The following is a 16922-nucleotide window of genomic DNA, read 5'->3' as shown; positions in this document are numbered from 1 at the left end:
ATGACCTAAAGGTTGAGCCAAACTGAGAGAGCCTTGTGTTATAGTCTACTAAACCAGTGACAGCATTGGAAACTCTGACGAGAAGGAAATAGAACTCCACTTCAGAGTGGCAGTGAAATGAACTAACATATTACTGTAATGTGGTTTGACCGAATATCCTGTCCGGCAGTAGTACACACATTGGAGTAGTCCGCACACTGTGAGCCTTCAACACTGTGGGTAGACATCAAGCTGAAGACATTGTATCCCTTTTGCTAAAGGAGAATGGACATGCACTACCTGAGGTTATTCAATCAAACCGCAGACCTAAAGTTAGGTCGAGGTGAATGACCGACGGCAAGAAAAAGAGAAACATTTAATCCTGCGCCAAGAAAATGAAAAGACGCCATCTTTAAAAGAGCAGAATACTGAAAATCTTTAATTAAGACTTTTAATGTTATACATAGACAGGGTTTAGAGATCTTTAATTGAGAAAGGATCAAGTTCCCTTCCTTGTCATTATATTTCAATGTCTTGGATCAGTCACTGCTGGGCTGAAACTACATGTAAAGTACTTCCGGTTGTCCTTTTGTTATGATATCTGTATTCCCTTTATCATTCTCCGTTGATTAAATACACTTTCTTTTATAGCTCTGAGTAAAATATCTATATTCCCCTTTTTCTCATCCAGGGCTGAATTCAGTCTTTCGTTTACAGTTCATAGTCCTTGGGATATGATATCAGCATTCCCCTGGGCTTATTGGCCTGGAATCATTTTCGATTTCATAGCTCGGTCCTTTTATCATTTCCAGAAATGAAACGTTCACCTTGCTTTTTTTATATTGCGCCATCCTCCAGTCCCTTTTGTCATCCAATGCCACCTTTAAAAATGTCAAAAACACCCAGTCGAAAACTGGCTAAAATGTTATTAGTGTTACCAGTATTGACTGCTCTCTTACTTTCCCACATTGGTAACCCTCTTTCCTATAACTGCACTGTATTGTCATCATGAATATACAGTAACGGAATATACACAATTTGGTATGCATAGCTATTAATAAAGTGCAAACAGTATTTAGTTACGAAGGCTGTATATTTTCCCCAGTCCAGTCATGGCTTGATCCGTCTTTGGAGCAACTGCTGTAAATCTTTAAAAACACCATCACTTCCTTTCTGATTGGTTTGTTCAGTTGTGTTACCTTTTACATGCATGACACACCACATCCAATCTGTTTGCTCCTTGGAGTCACAAGCAGGACAAATACACAGAGCACATACACAGACTCTCCACTTGAATCTCTCTCAGCTGCTTGGTCGCTTGTAGTTATCAGCCTCCCCAGCAGGGGGCATTGTAGTTTCTGAGGCATACTTCCTACTTCTCAATCTCTTCGATCTCCGTCACAGAGACGTCCTGGGGGATCTTCTCCTCGGAATTGCTGCGTCCAGACAGCTTGTCTGGGTGCTCCATGTCGTTGAAGCGTTCGGCCACACACTGAGCAGTCAGCCTGGCCTCGGGGTCGTGGTCCCAGCACTCGTCTATGGTGCCGCACACCACCTGGATGCCCTGAGAGAGGCGCAGTGGAGCACAGAGACACACAGTCAGCAGCAGTAGACAGATACTGGAGTAGAAGTTGGCCCTAATCACAGATCTAAGATCAGATTATACTATGAAAAAAATTGCTGAACCTGTATCTGTGATTGGGGCAACTTCAACCTAATCCTCGTTATTGTTTAAAAAAAAAAGAAGAATGCGCAAGTAAATTATGCAATCATTATTCTGCGCATGTGTGCATTATGCACCTGCAGTATGTGCGTGTGTGTGTTTGTGTGTGTGTATTTAGTCCTATGTGTGTGTAAGGATGCATCAGTGAGTGCATAATGAAAGCAGGCCTTGTTACTTACTGGGTGGTTCATCCAGCTGCTGGGGATCTCTGGCCTCCCTCTGTCTCTGAGAACGCTGTCCTTCATACTCTCCACACACGGGTGCTCCCTCACCTTACCGAAGGGCGGCTCGTAGTCCTTCACCTCTGTACACAAACACACACAGAGCTGTACATTTAAGACAGGAGCCAGAGAGATACAGATGTCAAAATACTCATATGATACAGGTTACTAGAGGTAGGTTCGGAAACATACACACACAGAGCCATGTATTGTTTTGTTTATATTCAAATGTAGCTCTACCCTCACTATATGATTTTCCATGAAAGTAGACAATAAAGTTTGTATACGCAAACAGAAACAGAGAGACACAGACGTCCAAAAGATACATATGTTAAAGGTTTATAGGATGAGGGGCCAGGCAAAACCTGCCGGAGAAAAACAGTCAATATTATTGCATTTGGTCTCGGTGAGAATGTGCTTGAAACAACTCACCAACTCAGCGTTGGCTCAGTGTCAGCTATCTTATAACGCGGCATCCAAGATACTCGTCAAGCCCTATGCCGGAATAAAGTTTACTCAGGCAGAATACTAAAAGAGTTGGCTTGGGATGATGCAGAGAACTATTTATCTTCAGATAGATCTGATCTGTCCTTTGGGTAGAGGCAACAAATCAAACTCAAGTGTACTATGAAGAGTGGAGCTCTTGTATAAAAAACATTTGTCTCAGAAAGTCCAAAGGGGGTAATTAAAGTAGTCTGACGGAAACTGTGTGAGAACCCGAGCGCTGAAATGGAACTAAGAGTCACTTTCCAGGAGATTTCCGACGATAAAAAAAATGGTATGCGAGTAAGTCAATTATCCTCAATAGCGCCATATTGCAAAAACATTCCCGTACAATGACATGGAACCGTCGTGAGACGGAGCCAACTGAAAACAACACGGTTATTCCGGGGGCAAAGGCACTGTGGTATTAAGAAATATTTCCACAATGAATACCTGTACTGTGACTATTGTTTCACTTTTGCATTAGTTTAGTAATGCCATTGTGAACGGAACGAAGTTATGGAAATGCAGTAGTATATGAATCATAATGAAAACCTTTCCCATCTCTTAACACAATCCCACAAGCAATCAAACCAATGATGAGTTGACCTGTTAAGAAACTGAAAGGCCCAGTGCAGACAAAAACGTGATTTTCCTGTGTTTTATATATATTTCCACACTATGAGGTTGGAATGATACTGTGAAATTGTGAAAAGTATGAGAATGTCCTTTTAGTGTAAGAGCTGTTTCTCCTGAAATGTCTGCCTGTTTTGGTCAGATAGAGCTTTGGTCAGCTATTTTGGTTTCTTTTTGACCATTTAAATTGAAAACAATCACAGTAAGGTACTTAATTGTTAAGCAGAAATGATTTGATATTGAGATAAAAATTGCTGCATTGGCCCTTTAAAGCTGGTGAGCTGTTTCCCTGTACAGTTCTGTAATACTGTTCAATTCTGAGTGAATTCTGTCTGACAGTTGAGAAACGGGCGATCCCTGCCCAGAAGAGAGGCCTCACAGGAAGTCCAGATGCACACAGACAGGAATTGGACGCTAGGTCACGGCTTGGGCCAACAGCTGACTCCACAGGCATGAGCATCCTGTTTTGACAAGAAGATTTCCTTCGTTTCAGTGTTTAAGAGAAATACACCCATCCACCCGCCCGCCCATCTGTCATTATTCAAGCGAGTAAAGCAATAACGTTAGAGGATCTGGGTACTGTAACGAGAGCACAAGTGGGAGCCAATTTCTAAAACAATTGTGAAATTTTGTTTATCGTCTTAATTCTAAAACAGTAGCTCCCAAAATATGCCATAGGAATCGCTAAGTCCACACCCTTTATCTGGGTAGCCGGAGAGTAGAGCATTGCAATAGTCTAATGCTTTTGTCACATCTAGATTAGACTATCGCGATGCTCTATTTTCCGGCTATCCGGATAAAGCACTAAATACACTTCAGTTCGTGCTAAACACGGCTGCTAGAATCTTGACTAGAACCCAAAAAGTTGATTATATTACTCCCTACACTGGCTTCCTGTTAAGGCTAGGGCTGATTTCAAGGTTTTACTGCTAACCTACAAAGCATTGCATGGACTTGCTCCTACCTATCTCTCCGATTTGGTCCTGCCCCTACATACCTACACGTACGCTACGGTCACAAGACGCAGGCCCTAGAATGTCTAAACAAACAGCTGGAGGCAGGGCTTTCTCCTATAGAGCTACATATTTTGGAATGGTCTGCCTACCCATGTGAGAGACAAAGACTCGGTCTCGACCTTTAAGTCTTTACTGAAAACTCATCTCTTCGGTGGGTCCTATGATTGAGTGTAATCTGGCCCAGGGGTGCGAAGGTGAACGGCAAGGCACTGGAGCGACGAAACGCCCTTGCTGTCTCTGCCTGGCCGGCTCCCCTCTCTCCACTGGGATTCTCTGCCTCTGACCCTATTACGGGGGCTGAGTCACTGGCTTACTAGTGCTCTTCCATGCCGTCCCTAGAAGGGGTGCGACACGTCGTGCCAGTTTTTTCCCCCTCTATACTCGGCTTCAGTGGGTTGAGTCACTGACGTGATCTTCTTGTTCGGTTTTGCGCACCCTCAGGCTCGTGCGGTGGAGGAGATCTTCGTGGTCTGGTGATCTCCCTCTAGTGGTGTGGGGGCTGCTTTGGCAAAGTGAGCAGGGTTATATCCCGCCTGGTTGGCCCCATCGGACAGGGCCCCCCCCCCCTTGTCTCAGCCTCCAGTATCTATGCTGCAATAATCTATGTGCTGCGGGGCTAGGGTCAGTCTGTCCTATCTGGTGTAATTCTCCTGTCTTATCTGGCGTCCTATGTGACCTTAAGTATGCTCCCTCTAATTCTCTAAATCTCCCTATTGACATGACTGTGGCGTCATATAAAAGAAGAGGTTGTGCTCTTTAAAAGTACGTTAACTCGTACTTGTCATGTGTTCTTTGTTTTTGAGCTATGTCTGTTTGTTTGAAACGTGTGAGAAAATGAGTTGTATCTCAAAAATTCTCCGCAAACTACAGCAGCATTCTAGAATTCTAATGGGGTATAAAGGGTTAAAGCATATCACTTTCCTATTGACTCACATACCTGTATTAGAACTGTTGTCACACCCTGGCCTTAGTTATCTTTGTGTTCATTATTATTTTAGTTAGGTCAGGGTGTGACATGGTGAAGTATGTGTTTTTTGTATTGTCTAGGGGGTTGTATGGTTTAGAGGGTTAAGGAGTATAGATGGTTTAGTGTTGTGTGTAGTTGTCTAGGAAAGTCTATGGTTGCCTGAATGGGTTCCCAATTAGAGACAGCTGGTTTCTGTTGTCTCTGATTGGGAGCCATATTTAAGGCAGCCATAGGCTTTAGCTGTTGTGGGTCATTGTATATGTCTAGTCGATGTCGAACGTAAGTAGTTTGTGTGTGCACTTGCGTTTGTAGTTTCACGGTCGTTTGTTGTTTTTGTTAGTTTGAATAAGTGTTTCGTGTTCCGTCTTCGTATAAATAAAAAGAAGATGTATTCATATCATGCTGCGCCTTGGTCCTCTCACTCATATCAAGACGATCGTGACAGAATGACCCACCAAACCCGGATCAAGCAGCATGACAAGCGGCAACAGGATCAAGGCATCAAGGATTCATGGACATGGGAGGAGATATTAGATGGAAAGGGACCTTGGGCACAACCGGGAGAATATCGCCTCCCTCGTGAAGAGCTGGAGGCAGCGAAAGCCGAGAGGAGGCGATATGAGGAGGCAGCACGGAAGCAAGGCTGGAAGCCCGCGAGTACTACCCAAAAATTTCTTGGGGGGGGGGCTAAGAGGTAGTGGGCCGAGGGCAGGTAGGAGACCTGCGCCCACTTCCCAGGCTAACCGTGGAGAGCGGGAGTACGGGCGGACACCGTGTTACGCAATAGAGCGCACGGTGTCTCCTGTACGTGTTCATAGCCCGGTGCGGGTTATTCCACCTCCCCGCACTGGTAGGGCTAGATTGGGCATTGAGCCGGATGTCATGAAGCCGGCCCTACATATCTGGCCACCAGTACGTCTCCTCGGGCCGGCTTACATGGCACCAGCCTTACGCATGGTGTCCCCGGTTCGCCTACATAGCCCGGTGCGGGTTATTCCACCTCCTCGCACTGGTCGGGCGACGGGGAGCATTCAACCAGGTAAGGTTGGGCAGGCTCGGTGTTCAAGGGAACCAGTACGCCTGCACGGTCCGGTATTTCCGGCGCCACCTCCCCGCCCCAGTCAAGTACCACCAGTGCCTCCTCCACGCACTAGCCCTATGGTGCGTGTCTCCAGCCCTTTACCACCAGTGCCTAAACCACGCACCAAGCCTCCTGTGTGTCCCCAGAGTCCTGTGCGTCCTGTTGCTGCTCCCCGCACTAGCCCTGAGATGCGTGTCCCCAGTCCGGTACCACCAGTTCCGGCACCACACACTAGGCCTAATGTGCGCTCCCAGGGTCCAGTATGCCCTGTTCCTTCTCCCCGCACTAGCCTGAAGGTGCGTGTCCTTAGCCCGGTGACTCCAGTTCCGGCACCACGCACCAGGCCTACAGTGCGCCTCATCCGGCCAGAGCCATCCGTCTGCCCAGTGCCATCTGAGCCATCCGTCTCCCCAGCGACATCTGAGCCATCCGTCTCCCCAGTGCCGTCTGAGCCATCCGTCTGTCCCGAGCCATTAGAGCCGCCCGTCTGTCCCGAGCCGTCAGAGCCGTTAGTCAGTCAGGAGCCGCTAGAGCCATTCGTCAGTCAGGATCTGCCAGAGCCGCCAACCAGACAGGATCGGCCAGAGCCGTCAGCCAGCCATGAGCAGCCAGATCCGTCAGCCAGCCATGAGCAGCCAGATCCGTCAGCCAGCCATGAGCAGCCAGATCCGTCAGCCAGCCATGAGCAGCCAGATCCGTCAGCCAGCCATGAGCAGCCAGATCCGTCAGCCAGCAATGAGCAGCCAGATCCGTCAGCCAGCCATGAGCAGCCAGATCCGTCAGCCAGCCATGAGCAGCCAGATCCGTCAGCCAGCCATGAGCCGTCCAGCCAGGATCCGCCAGAGCCGTCCAGCCAGGATCCGCCAGAGCCGTCCAGCCAGGATCCGCCAGAGCCGTCCAGCCAGGATCCGCCAGAGCCGTCCAGCCAGGATCCGCCAGAGCCGTCCTGCCAGGATCCGCCAGAGCCAGCCAGCCAGGATTCGCCAGCCAGCCAGGATCCGCCAGAGCCAGCCAGCCAGGATCCGCCATTCAGTCCGGTGCTGCCCTTCAGTCCGGTGCTGCCCCTTATCCTGGTGCTGCCCCTTATCCTGGTGCTGCCCCTTATCCTGGTGCTGCCCCTTATCCTGGTGCTGCCCCTTAGTCCGGTGCTGCCCCTTAGTCCGGTGCTGCCCCTTAGTACAGTGCTGCCCCTTAGTACAGTGCTGCCCCTTATTCCAGTGGGGTTAAGAAAGCGGGTAGTGACTATGGTGGGGTGGGGACCACGACCAGTGCCAGAGCCGCCACCGTGGACAGACGCCCACCCAGACCCTCCCCTAGACTTTATGCTGGTGCGCCCGGAGTTCGCACCTTAAGGGGGGGGTTATGTCACACCCTGGCCTTAGTTATCTTTGTGTTCATTATTATTTTAGTTAGGTCAGGGTGTGACATGGTGAAGTATGTGTTTTTTGTATTGTCTAGGGGGTTGTATGGTTTAGAGGGTTAAGGAGTATAGATGGTTTAGTGTTGTGTGTAGTTGTCTAGGAAAGTCTATGGTTGCCTGAATGGGTTCCCAATTAGAGACAGCTGGTTTCTGTTGTCTCTGATTGGGAGCCATATTTAAGGCAGCCATAGGCTTTAGCTGTTGTGGGTCATTGTATATGTCTAGTCGATGTCGAACGTAAGTAGTTTGTGTGTGCACTTGCGTTTGTAGTTTCACGGTCGTTTGTTGTTTTTGTTAGTTTGAATAAGTGTTTCGTGTTCCGTCTTCGTATAAATAAAAAGAAGATGTATTCATATCATGCTGCGCCTTGGTCCTCTCACTCATATCAAGACGATCGTGACAACTGTTAAGAACGCCGTTGATGATAACTGACATATTGTCTGTATCACTCTATCACTGTGAGTTGTCATAGGACATGAGAAAAGTCTGAAATAGTCTCAACAAGTGAATCAGGAAAATATCTCAACATTCCCGCTCTGGTATTTCCCACTGACTTCCTCTTGCTGGTTTGCAATGTTAATACAGTACATTTTTGGCAGCTCAGACATGTTTCCATAGGTTTAGACTCATGGCCAGACTGTTATGTCTTTATTGGATCTCATCACCACACTGCCTCTCTCTCCCTCATGCTATTAACCATCAGGTCTCAGTCTGGTTTCCTGGTTCAGAGCCTGACATGTTTAAGTTACTGTGCGGCCCCAGTCATCTGTTTGTTACTATGGCTCATTCTAGAGACTCCTGTTCAAACTGTACCCTGTGGTTGAGCAAGCATGCCACCACCTGAGTATATCTGAACCACCTGAGTGTATCTGAAAAATCTGAGTGCATGTGAACCACCTGAGTATATCTGAACCACCTGAGTATATCTGAACCACCTGAGTATATCTGAAAAATCTGAGTGCATGTGAACCACCTGAGTATATCTGAACCACCTGAGTATATCTGAACCACCTGAGTATATCTGAACCACCTGAGTATATCTGAACCACCTGAGTATATCTGAACCACCTGAGTATATCTGAACCACCTGAGTATATCTGAACCACCTGAGTATATCTGAACCACCTGAGTATATCTGAATAACCTGAGTATATCTGAACCACCTGAGTATATCTGAACCACCTGAGTATATCTGAACCACCTGAGTATATCTGAACCACCTGAGTATATCTGAACCACCTGAGTATATCTGAACCACCTTATTACAATGACTTGCAAAAGTATTCATCCCCCTTGGCGCGTTTCCTATTTTGTTGCATTAGAACCTGTAATTTAAATATATTTATTTGGATTTCATGTAATGGACATACAAAAATAGTCCAAATTGGTGAAGTGAAATGAAAAACAAAACAGAAAAGTGGTGCGTGCATATGTATTCACCCCTTTGCTATGAAGCCCCTAAATAAGATCTGGTGCAACCAATTACCGTCAGAAGTCACATAATTAGATAAATAAAGTCCACCTGTGTGCAATCTAAGTGTCACATGATCTGTCACATGATCTCATTACATATACACCTGTTCTGAAAGGCCCCAGAGTCTGCAACACCACTAAGCAAGAGGCACCACCAAGCAAGTGGCACCATGAAGACCAAGGAGCTCTCCAAACAGGTCAGGGACAAAGTTGTGGAAAGTACAGATCAGGGTTGGGTTATAAAAAAAGATCAGAAACTTTGAACATCCCACGGAGCACCATTAACTCCATTATAAAAAAATTGAAAGAATATGGCACCACAACAAACCTGCCAAGAGAGGGCCACCCACCAAAACTCACAGACTAGGCAAGGAGGGCGTTAACCTTTTCTCAATAGGGGGTGCTGTTTTCACTTTGTAATAATTTCGTTCCCAAATTAAACTGCCTCGTACTCAATTCTTGCTCGTACAATATGCATATTATTATTACTATTGGATAGAAAACACTCTAGTTTCTAAAACCGTTTGAATTATATCTGTGAGTAAAACAGAACTGGAGTTAGAGCAATTTTCCTATGAGGATGTGAGAATGCTGAAATCTGCTGGCTGTTCTGAGGTCGGTTTATAAATCTGCCTGTCTTCTATTGGTTGAGATGCACTGCATACGCCTTCCCCTGGATGTCAGCGAATAGTGAGAATTGAAATGGTGTTGCTAGGCAGATATGAGAGCTTATAAATGGGCTGGGAACGTGAGGACCGTCCTTTGTTCTCCTCGCCAGGACGCAGAAAGGAGCTCTGGCTGTCGTTCTAGAACGCTCCCGTTATAGCCCTTAGATATATCCGGCTCTGTTTTTATTCGATATAGGTGTTAAAGACATCATAATGTTGTTATATTAAACCGAGTTATATCAGTTTATATCAGTATATTGCGATTTTCGGATATTTATTTGTGCTGCCTTCTAGGGACTTGGGCACGTCTCGCCACATGGCTAATGTTTACTGCTAATTCGAACGTTGAAGAGGACAATCTACAACCGAGCAACGATTCTTTTGGACAAAGGACACCTTGCCCAAGATTCTGCTGGGAGTTCATCAAAAAGTAAGAACTATATATGATGTTAATTCGTTGTTCTGTTGAAAAATGTAAAACTCATATTCCGCCATTAATCTCGGTGCGGTCTCGCTTTAACGCACGCTGTATGTTGTAGTAACGTTAATTTAAAAAATCTAACACAGCGATTGCATTAAGAACTAATGTATCTTTCATTTGCTGTCCAACCTGTATTTTTTAGTCATGTTTAGGATTAGTTACTGATTAGACTAGGTGCCTCTCCCAAGATTTCTCCCGACATATTGTTGGCAGCTTGGCTACTTTTGTCATTGTATAACCACGATTTGTGCCGCTAAATATGCACATTTTCGAACAATCTCTATATGTATTGTGTAATATGATGTTATAGGACTGTCATCTGATGAAGTTTTGAGAAGGTTAGTCAAAAATGTAATATCTTTTGCTGGTTTATTCGCTATCGCTAACGTGCATGAATCAATGCTGCTGTGTGGTTGGCTATTGTAGTAAGCTAATATAATGCTATATTGTGTTTTCGCTGTAAAACACTTAAAATCTGAAATATTGGCTGGATTCACAAGATCTTTGTCTTTCATTTGCTGTATGCTGTGTATTTTTCAGAAATGTTTTATGATGAGTATTTAGGTAATACACGATGGTCTCTGTAGTTATTCTAGTTGCTTTGGTGAGAGTTGTGATTGTGGCTGCAATGGTAAACTATGATTTATACCTGAAATATGCACATTTTTCTAACAAAACATATGCTATACAATAAATATGTTATCAGACTGTCATCTGATGAAGTTGTTTCTTGGTTAGTGGCTATTTATATCTTTATTTGGTCAAAATTGTGATAGCTACCTATGCAGGAAAAAAATGGTGAAAAAAAAAAGTTGTGTCTTTTGCTATCGTGGTTAGCTAATAGATTTACATATTGTGTCTTCCCTGTAAAACATTTTAAAAATAGAAATGATGGCTGGATTCACAAGATGTGTATCTTTCATCTGGTGTCTTGGACTTGTGATTTAATGATATTTAGATGCTAGTATTTACTTGTGACGCTATGCTAGACTATGCTAGTCAGCTTTTTTACTGATGGGGGTGCTCCCGGATCCGGGTTTGTGACCAAGTAGAAGATAAATCAGAGAGGCAAGAAAGACACCAAAGATAACCCTGAACGAGCTGCAAAGCTCCACCGCGGAGATTGGAGTATCTGTCCATAGGACCACTTTAAGCCGTACACTCCACAGAGCTGGGCTTATTGGAAGAGTGTCCAGAAAAAATACATTGCTTAACTAAAAAATAAGCAAACACGTTTGGTGTCTGCCAGAAGGCATGTGGGAGACTCCCCAAACATATGGAAGAAGGTACTCTGGTCAGATGAGACTAAAATTGAGCTTTTTGGCCATCAAGGAAAACGCTATGTCTGGCGCAAACCCAACACCTCTCATCACCCCGAGAATACCAATACCATGGTGGCAGCATCATGCTGTGGGGATGTTTTTCATCGGCAGGGACTGGGAAACTGGTCAGAATTGAAGGAATGATGGATGGCGCTAAATACAGGGAAATTCTTGAGGGAAACCTGTTTCAGTCTTCAAGAGATTTGAGACTGGGACGGAGGTTCACCTTCCAGCAGGACAATGACCCTAAGCATACTGCTAAAGTAACACTCGAGTCGTTTAAGGGGAAACATTTAAATGTCTTGGAATAACCTAGTCAAAGGCCCGACCTCAATCCAATTGAGAATCTGTGGTATGACTTAAAGATTGATGTACACCAGCGGAACCCATCCAACTTGAAGGAGCTGGAGCAGTTTTGCCTTGAAGAAAGGGCAAAAATCCCAGTGGCTAGATGAGCCAAGCTTATAGAGACATACCTCAAGAGACTTGCAGCTGTAATTGATGCAAAAGGTGGCTATACAAAGTATTAATTTTGGGGGGGTGAATAGTTATTCACGTTCAAGTTTTCAGTTTTTTTTGTCTTATTTCTTGTTTTTTTCACAAAAAACATTTCGCTTTTTCAAAGTGGTAGGCATGTTGTGTAAATCAAATGATACAAACCCCCCCAAAAAATCTATTTTAATTCCAGGTTGTAAGGCAACAAAATCGGAGAAATGCCAAAGGGGGTGAATACTTTCCCAAGCCACTGTATATCTGAACCACCGGAGTATATCTGAACCACCTGAGTGTATCTGAACCAGAACATGCCAGTTCACATCAAAGTTGAAATAAGATAAAGAAAAGGAGAAGAGAGAATGACCAATGTAAACCCACAGACATACAGTACCCCTCAGGCACATAGGAATGTGGTATTCATCATACACTACTTTGTTATGGTTAATTTCTTGTGCACTATCTGGTAGATATTAGGATTTCAGTCATCTTAAATAATTCAAGAAAACAGATCCTCATAGAGCTAACAAAAGTCTGCTTCCCAATCTGAAGCCAACACAGCAGCAGGAATCTGTTGGAGATGCTGTAGTCTCAATAAGAGTCACAGCTTGACTATCCAGCTCGACGCTCTCTCCCTCCCTCTTGGAGAACGATAATCTATTCTTTTATACTCCTCTCCTCTGATGGTTTTGATTAAGATGAAAGCGTGTGGCGATGGCTCTGACACTTGTTTTATGTTCCTCACAGGTTGTTAAAGCCCTGGGTGACAGACAGACAGAAAACCAGCCAGCAAGCTAGACAGACAGAAAGACATACCCTTACGGGAAAAAAAACATGAATTTCACATGAACACGTGAAGTGTTCCAAAAACACGTTTTCATGTGATCGCATGCTCTTACATGTATGTGAAGTTAAGGTGATGACACGTGACAACGTTTAAAGTAAGATGTGATAACACAAAACTACACGTGAAAAGTGTTCCAAAAACACGTTTTTACATGAGTTCACAGTTTAAATTTCATGTCAAATCATGTGGTTTTTCTGTAAGGGTAAGGACAGACGGAAAAGACAGACAGACAGACAGTTTGCCAGACAGCTAGCCAGACAGACAGACAGCATGGGGCCCATTCAGGCTTGAGGTGAGGCCATGACATCTGGATAGCAGCCGCCCTCCTCTACTCTACTCTAACCCTGTCTTCTCCCTCAGGGGAGTGGAGGCATTTCTCCTACAGTGGGATGGTCAACACCACCGTTCTCCCATTCCTCCCTAACCCCGCCTGGGAACACCCTCCCGTCTTTCCTGCTCCTCATTCCAGCCCTGCAAATTATATGGGAGAGACATTTCGGGAAAAGAGACGGCCCCGGGACGCTGTCTTTTATTACTTTCTTTCAGAGTTTTTCTTTTTACTTGTCCTTACTTTTACTTTAGAGGATAAACTGTGCATTGTGCTGGCTGCTGCTGCCTTCCCTGAGGTCGCGACTGGCCCTGTTGACAGACAGGCACGTTCGTACCGCGTGACAGACAGCGTGACAGATCCCAGATTATACAAAAGGCCCCGAAACTGTGACAAAGTGGCTGACTGACTGCCTGTGTTTATGTGGCAGTCTGCCAGGCAAGGCAGTGAGACGACAGGAACTGTTCCGACATCTGTCTGGCGGTGGCGGCTGAGGCAGACAGACAGGGAAGCCAACGCGGCTTCGCCTCCCAACTCATTATAATGATGCACTGAGATGTGTCAGTCTGACTGTGTGTGGGGAAGAGGGAAGTGTGTGCGTTTTCTCAGTTGAGAGGAGTTTCATGCCATCAGGTGTGTTCTCAGGTGAGCAGAGTTTTATGCCATCAAGATTGACTCACCGAGCTGGGATTATAGCATGGGAAGCTTTTATTGAACGGATGACAAGTGGTACAAAAACGCACGTGCTGTGGTTATGTGAGTGCCACTTTCGCTGACATAGATAGAAGATTTGATAAGATAGTCATTCTAACTCCGCAAACATTTTACCCCCAAGGGAATATCCAAACAAACTGTCAGTGCGGGACAGTAACGCTATTACACAAAATAAGGCAGCTTGCTGTATCAAGGTGGGAGACTAGCTAAATGCATGGTGGATGTATGTAATGTAATCATGTGGTGGGGTGGGGGGGGGGTATTTATTACTGTAGAGTATATGCTTCAGCACAAGAGACTTCTGAGAGAGAGAGAGGGTCTGTGACCGACCTGGGTCTGTAAAGAATGTCTACTGCCTTGAAGCTGAAACCAGAGAGAAGTTATTGGAAACAATAACAACTGAATATCTGAATGTTTGGAGCGATAAGTGAATGAATGAATGAGTTCATGAGTGAACGAGCGAGTGAACGAATGAATGAATGAACATAAAAATATAACCATTCATGCGGTTTCTGAGTTGTACTACTCAGTGGAATGCCTTGCTCTCTTGGACCAATGTAACCATAAGCCACTACATACTTTTGCCAATCATGGGCCTAGATTCCCTTAAAACTCATCATCATCGTCACCACAAATATGCTTTCTACTCCAGCAAGACACCAGCTAGGCTACAGCACATCCTCATGTAAACAAGAACAATATTGCCTCTCCATGGAACTGAATATAGTATTTTCAATATGTGTGTGTGTGCATTGCTCATTCCATGCAAAACAGGAAATTAACTATTTTCATTTCAGAGGTGTACCCACAGGGCACACATATTCTTCACCCCCTGCCAATGGAGGAAAAAGTGAGAGGGTCTAACAGGCCCGACCATTCCGCAATGTTGTCCTTCAGAGGGCTTTGGGGCAGCGCTACCGCTCTAACGGTGTAAAAGGGACCACTAGGGACCAAAGGGGAAACAGGAAATGGCCACGCTGGAAGCAGGCGAATACCAACACTAACATTTGATCGATCAACGTTCTGACACAATGGTCAAACGGGATCACCGGCAAGACAAAATAGACCACAGTGACACAGAGTGGATTGAAAAACAAATTCCTCCTCGTCACATGAAATATGGCCATGTGGCTTGCCGTAGGATGCCCATTAGATAGTCACCCAATTATATTAATTTCTCATATCCTGGCCGTGTTGTTCAGAGAGATGACAAACAGGAAGAAGGGTCATTAGATAAGGGAAGGCTGTTGTTCATTTATGAACTAACTGAGGATGAATTGTGTTTTTGACACAATTTGGTTTCCCTGAAATGGTTCCCACACCACATTTGTTTTATTTTACCCTTATTGTAACAGGTAAGTTGACTGAGAACACATTCTCATTTACAGCAACGACCTGGAGAATAGTTACAGGGGAAGGGAGGGGGGATGAATGAGCCAATTGGAAGCTGGGGATGATTAGGTGGCCATGATGGTATGAGGGCCAGATTACAATAGGTGCAATGGTATTTTTAGTGACCACAGAGAATCAGGACACCCGTTTAACGTCCCATTCGAAAGACAGCACCCTACACAGGGCAATGTTCCCAATAACTGCCCTGGGGGAATTGGGATATTTCTTTGTCTACGTACTCCCCGCCCCTGTTTTGGTAAAAAGCTAAGGGATGGGACTGGAGAAATGTAACGACTCCTAAATTCGTAGAAAGACCTATGGATGCAAGGACTGACCATCCATGATATCAAAATGATAACTTTAACAATTTTTTAGGCTATAGAGTGTTTGTTCACATTAACTTGTTTACAAACATTGGAGTAAAACAAGCTTATATTTTGGCTTTTTGAACTACGCTCATGAGACATTTATAAGTTATATTCTTCAAGAATCATTGGGTAAAATGGATGTAGCGATTGCTGATTGCCCCTTTAAGCAGTCATGAGTAGTGCTGTGGACATCATGACATTTTGTCAGCCGGTGTTATTCAAGCAAATAACTGCTGGTCTCAAGGTAATTTACCATTAATTAACATAAACAAATGTAGCATCTCCTGGCTTCCACGCACAGCCTACAAGCCTATAGCCTACAAGCCACTGACCTTTGGAGCATCTACATTTTAAAAAGTCTTAATACATCCATGAAATATAGCCTACACCATCACAATAAATCCTTTATTTATTTTAGACTGGTCTGATATGATATGAAGAAAATGTAGTCTATTTCAGAAGAACAGAATAGCATACTCTGAGTTGTCCTTATGTTAGGCCCTGATCTGGCTATGCCATATGGCTGTGGGCTATACTAGTTCATTTAGCAGACAAGATTTGCTTAGAATTCCGTGGCATTGGCCTGCCGAGTGGTGCAGCGGTCTAAGGCACTGCTTGAGGCGTCACTACAAACCCGGGTTTGATCCCGGGTTGTGTCACAACCGGCCGAGTCCCATAGGGCGGCTCACAATTGGCCCACCGTCGTTTGTGTTAGGGGAGGGTTTGGCCGAGGGGGCTTTACTTGGCTCAGTGCGCTCTAGCGACTCCTTGTGGCGGGCCGGGTGCCTGCAGGCTGACTACGTCGTCAGTTGAACAATGTTTCCTCCGACACATTGGTGCGGCTGGCTTCCGGGGTTAAGGAGCGCGGTTTGGCGGGTCATGTTTCGGAGGACACATGACTCAACCTTCACCTCTCCCGAGCCCGTTGGGGAGTTGCAGCAATGAGGCAACATTGAAAAAGGGGTACAAAAATATAAATACAAATCTGTGGCATTATTTTATAGTATGAAGAATACAATATCTCCAAACGATTTGAGGGCGGTTATTCTGTGTTGAGCGGTTAACAAAGAAACTGGTACTTCTATATGCTTAATTTAGAGTTATTTATGTCACTTTAGTTGTGATACAAACGTTGGGGGATATGTTTTGATTTTTTATACATTCTAAGGCTGCATGATGCGACGCTAATGATGATTTGAAAAAAGTTGCACGAAAGACATGAGCTCAGCTTTGTTTTTAGCGCAGGCTGTACACACTTCATCAGTTTGTCATTCAAAATTTGACAAGCACTTGATAATGCCTCGAATTTCC

General features: G+C 44.9%; 1 protein-coding gene across 2 annotated transcripts in view; it reads right to left on the bottom strand.

Moving 5' to 3' along the window:
- Positions 1-390: 390 nt before the first annotated feature.
- The window catches only part of LOC120027347 (TGF-beta receptor type-2-like), a 136592-nt gene continuing 120060 nt past the window's right edge, over positions 391-16922 (bottom strand). For both annotated transcript variants that reach the window (XM_038972261.1, XM_038972262.1), the window contains 2 exons: positions 1882-2006; positions 391-1543 (listed from right to left, as the gene is read on the bottom strand). In XM_038972261.1, coding sequence (XP_038828189.1) covers positions 1352-1543; positions 1882-2006 — 317 coding nt within the window. In that variant the 3' untranslated portion in view covers positions 391-1351. The remainder of the gene's footprint in view (positions 1544-1881; positions 2007-16922) is intronic.

Source organism: Salvelinus namaycush, chromosome 32, assembly GCF_016432855.1.
Source record: "Salvelinus namaycush isolate Seneca chromosome 32, SaNama_1.0, whole genome shotgun sequence".
In the NCBI taxonomy this organism is placed as follows: domain Eukaryota; kingdom Metazoa; phylum Chordata; class Actinopteri; order Salmoniformes; family Salmonidae; genus Salvelinus; species Salvelinus namaycush.
Note: the sequence above shows the minus strand (reverse complement) of the source record. Positions and strands in the feature narration are given on the sequence as shown.